At 39.3% G+C, this 4,553-nt stretch overlaps 1 protein-coding gene across 1 annotated transcript in view; it reads right to left on the minus strand.

Annotated features, from left to right (window-relative positions):
* Positions 1-4,547, minus strand: part of LOC104748554 (chromatin modification-related protein EAF1 B-like) — a 13,129-nt gene extending 8,582 nt beyond the window's left edge. Inside the window, exons 1-10 of the mRNA XM_019236751.1 lie at positions 4,535-4,547; positions 3,594-3,773; positions 3,431-3,485; positions 3,235-3,332; positions 1,815-3,159; positions 1,595-1,714; positions 1,183-1,380; positions 636-824; positions 459-539; positions 283-340 (exon numbers count right to left, since the gene is read on the minus strand). Of these exons, the coding sequence (XP_019092296.1) occupies positions 283-340; positions 459-539; positions 636-824; positions 1,183-1,380; positions 1,595-1,714; positions 1,815-3,159; positions 3,235-3,332; positions 3,431-3,485; positions 3,594-3,733 (2,284 nt within the window). The 5' untranslated portion in view covers positions 3,734-3,773; positions 4,535-4,547. The remainder of the gene's footprint in view (positions 1-282; positions 341-458; positions 540-635; positions 825-1,182; positions 1,381-1,594; positions 1,715-1,814; positions 3,160-3,234; positions 3,333-3,430; positions 3,486-3,593; positions 3,774-4,534) is intronic.

Genomic DNA, 4,553 nt, shown 5'->3' on the forward strand with positions numbered 1-4,553 from the left:
CAAGCTTGATGAGTTAGACCCATCTGTGTAGTTGACGTATGGTAAATCATCTCCAAGATCATATGACCGGGCAGAATGAGACTTCATCAGATTCTTCCTTTTTTTGTGGCTTGTATTAAATGATTTGTTCGATTCGAAAGCTTTCGGAAGATAATAGGTACTTGTTTCTCCTTCATCCTCATCGAAAGCAGTAACATTATATCCTGTATCTACAATTAGAGATAAAAGTTAGCAAATATTTAACCAGTATGCGAAGCTCAAACAACCCAGAATTGTGCATACCTCCAGCAGCATCATAAGCCGATGTATCAACCTCCTCCTGCATGCTACTTCCGGACTTCTGGGAACAGAGATATACTGTTAAATAACTTCGGAGAATAGATATATATTCTCAGGAAAATATACGTCATCAAGGTTACACAATATGAGAGCTCCTAGCACAGAAAAATCTCACATACCTCACAACGTGTAAGATGCGACTCAATGGACTTATGGTATACCTCCATTGCACCAGATGGAACTGAATAAAAGAGGCTTGCCTGCACAATAAAAAAGCTCAATAAGCAATATTGTAGAGCTATCCACAGCAACAGTATTCAAGTGAGGTTGCAGAAAAACTTTTCAGAGATTCATACTTCTGTAAGCTGATCAACCATAGATATGTCCAATATCTCTGGGTCGCACATATTGTCAGGTGTTGACGGTGCAGCTGAATGATAGGGGATGGAAGAGTTGTTATACTTCAAAAATCTACTTGCATACTCCTTGACACCCGCAGCTAAACATATTCTGCCATTCACATAATTAGATTCTTGGCAAGTCTCCTGCATACAACGCGGTATTACTTAGTAGGATACCATTAAGTTATTAATATCATATGAAAAAGTGTAACAGAACCAGAGACTTCTGAAGGTAATTATGAAAGACAGTGCAAGTGAATATGAAAGATCCGGCCTCGCCATCATATGAAGAATATATCAGAATAAATGTGTCGTTTTACAGTCCAGTCACAAACATAATAATATGGTTCCAGGATGTCAGTGTTGTAAATGCTTTAATTTAACGAGTATATATCTATATATGCATAATTCTGATTTAAAAGACAAAGAAATAACCATATGATCACCATTGCCATCAAAGACCATTCCCACAACCAGAAACTAAGGTCTTACAGTAAAATACCTTAACAATTTCCATGCTTGTCTCCTCCAGTTCCCCAGGAACCTCCACCGAACTCCAGAATTGCAAGATAGCATTAGATAGGATTGAAGCTATTTTTTTCAGCTCTCTGTGCTGATTTCGTTCCTCAAATCTCAAGTGACAAGTCAAAGCAACTCGATGGCAAATTTGTGCGGCAGCAGTCAGCTTCCAAAGGCGCTCCTAGAAGATGAAAAGATAAAGGTAATAAATTGGAATCAGACCACTCACCTATTAACATAAAAGTGGACAAGCTCATTTAAGCAGACAAATGTCCAGATGCTATAGGAAATAAACAAAATATCAATCGACAAAATGCAGCTTTCAAGTTAAGTTAGACAAATTCCATGCAGATATACAGAATTTAAGTTAGAAAGCTAATTTAGCTAGACCAGACCTGCGCAAAATCATTTGCCAGCCATGCCATTTCTTCGAGGACAAAATCCCATTGAGACTTCTCACGGACCTCCACTGGTGCAGTACCACAAGATAACTCGGTAATTCTTTTTCTCTTTGCCTGTTAGTGTATTATGTCATACATAAAAGGATGAATAGGTATATAACTTCTTCAAAAGGTAGACAACTTAAGATCACGAAGCCAAGTTGAAAAAGAAAACCTGTATAATCCGTGCCTCCTCAAGGATGGAGTCCTCCTTCACAGTATCAAACACTACTGCATCTGAGCTCGGCTGATGTTTTGATTCTTCAATGTCAGTTCCTGACAATAAATTATCGCCAACTGCGCAGGAACTTGTGTCTACAGATGCCTGAGGAATTTCAGAGTACAACGAGCTGCTAGGATTTTCAGGTAAAAGACTACCAATTTTCCTTTCATTATCGGGTACAATCAACCCATCTTGAAGCCTTTTCTCAGTCTCGGAACCTTTCTCTTCATTTTGCATCTCAGCTGTACTTCTGTGATTTTGACTTTCAATTTTAACCAATTTCTCAGGACTGCACTCATCAATAATGGTAGTAGGTCGACCTGTCTCATTCTCAATATTAGTTTTCGTCATTTCATCAACTGTTTGACTCAGCAACCCCTCTACTCTTACAGCCTTCTGCATAGAGATTTCATCCGAGTCAAGTTTCTCCACTTTATAAAGATCCCTTCCATTACCTACATCTACTTCTATGTTGTTAGCAAGAGAAGACTCTGACTCTAACCCTTTAGTCCCTGCAGCTCCTCTATTTGTTAAGCTTTCTTCCTCTCCCGTGGAATCTCTTAGGCCATTCAGTTGGGTAGAACTACTTTCCTGACCAGCTTTGGGAGAACCAATCTCTGTACCAGTCGAAACTATTTGTGCCTTCTCCACAGCAAGGCCAGACTCTCCAACTGACAAATATGCAGAGCTTTTTCTATATGTAATGTCGGCTTCATCTTTCAATAGACTAGTCTTAGATCCAGCAGTACTCTCTCGTACAACAGGTTCACCATCCACCTTAGTATTCAGCGAATTGCTGGGAACTATATTTTTTGGAACGATATTACCATTTGAATTTGCAAATATTGGACAAGATACGGAAGTTGTATGCCTATCCTTTTGATTCGCTGCTTCGGGAATGCAACCCTTTCCTTCCACTGATCCTCTGCGAATAGATATAGACGTTGCAAGACCACCACGATTCTGAACTAAATCCGTAGAGCTTGACCGTGATGGATCCCGATTAATCTTTGATCTGTTCCTTCGAGCATACGGGCGAAAGATGGCAGAATCTTCTGTTTCTTTGGTATTCTGGTTGGTATTTGCTTTGGAGGATCGTTCTGACTCAGAAGTTCTGTTTTGCCTATTAGGATATCTCAAATTTCTTTCTCCTTCAACTGACTTGTTTTCAGAATCAAACAGTAAGAGATTATCTGCTGTATTGGGTTCAGAAATTGTAGGAACTCCAGGTCTACCGCTACTCTCCACAGAGTCTCCATGTGGTGAGGCAGTCAGGGCAAAACTATCCTTGACTTCACTGTGGGGGTTATGGGTAAATAATGAGGAGCTAATCCATGAAATTAATGGGGAACTACAACAAACAAGAGTGTACCTGTTTACAAAATGCTCTGCTTGCTGATCTGTGAGTGATGTAGATTGGACGCTTTGTGAAGTTGCAATGCCAAACTTAAAATCCAAGGGATTACCGCCCTGAAGCAGATAGACGAGTAAAGGCTCGTCATCATAAGTTTTTGGAAAAAAATAGAAAAAAAATAGAAAAGAGAACAGGGATATATAGGTATGCATACTTTCTCCAGAAACTCCAATTCTCTCCTCCTTTCCTCACGGACATCATACTCTTGCCTGTTGAAACAAGCATCTTTGTTACACATTGGAAGTGACTAATAGCTGTAGAAATTGTAGAGCATTTAAACACAATGCAGAAGATCAAGAAGTCTCAATCAGAAATACCTTAGCTCCGCTTGAGCCTTCTCAATTTCTGTTCGCCGCGGAGATGTTTTGACACCAATACCACCCCCACTATCAATAACTCCTCCCATGGAATCAACCTCAGCATTTACTAGAAGATATCCTGAAACGTTTCCATGCATCACCACCTTGGATGTACCATAAATTCGAATTCTAACTCTACTGAAAAAAAATATCAAGAAGGTTTCAGTATTACAGCATTCCGAATGATCATACTGCAGAAGTTAGAACCAGTAACAGCTAAATGTCGACCTACAAATAATAATGGTCAATCTATGCGCATGTAGTAAGTTCTCATGATGCAAAAAAAAAGCAGAGAACATACAAAAATTTCCAGAGAAAGTCATGGCAGTGCCATATGATAACAGATTATAGAGTAGCTCAGCAGAATTAAACAAAAATCATTCAAATGTTTGAGCCACTGTCCAAAGGAACATCAAAATGAAGATAACTCCCTAGAATCTGGTATTTGACAAAGAATCTTCATAGCTAACGCCTCTCCCATTCTCGATCATCTAGAAGATCAGATGTAGAAGAAGCAACATAACCCATTACAGAGCTCAGAACTACTCATTCCAGGATAACGCTTAACAAAACTCTACGATACCCAAAAAAAAATGTAGTGTTGCCTCAAAGCAGAGAGGTCCTCGAAGCTTAATCCGAACCTAAAGTTAGAAATGATCAACTTGAGCTACTTAATGTCGTACCCACGAACTCTACAATCAAGTATTACACATTTCGAAGCTAAACGAGGCAGAAACAAGAATCACAGAGACGTAATTACAGCAAAACAATTCACATTCCTAATAGAAATCAGCAGAATGAGAAGCAGTGTGCACCCAAAACGTTAAAAAAATCACAGAACCTTCCAGCAAAGCTGGACTCTAGGGTTTGAGAAGAAGAGTGAGAAAGCTAGAGTTTACCTGGGAATTGAACGTAGAA

Source organism: Camelina sativa, chromosome 15 (genome assembly GCF_000633955.1).
Source record: "Camelina sativa cultivar DH55 chromosome 15, Cs, whole genome shotgun sequence".
Classification (NCBI taxonomy): domain Eukaryota; kingdom Viridiplantae; phylum Streptophyta; class Magnoliopsida; order Brassicales; family Brassicaceae; genus Camelina; species Camelina sativa.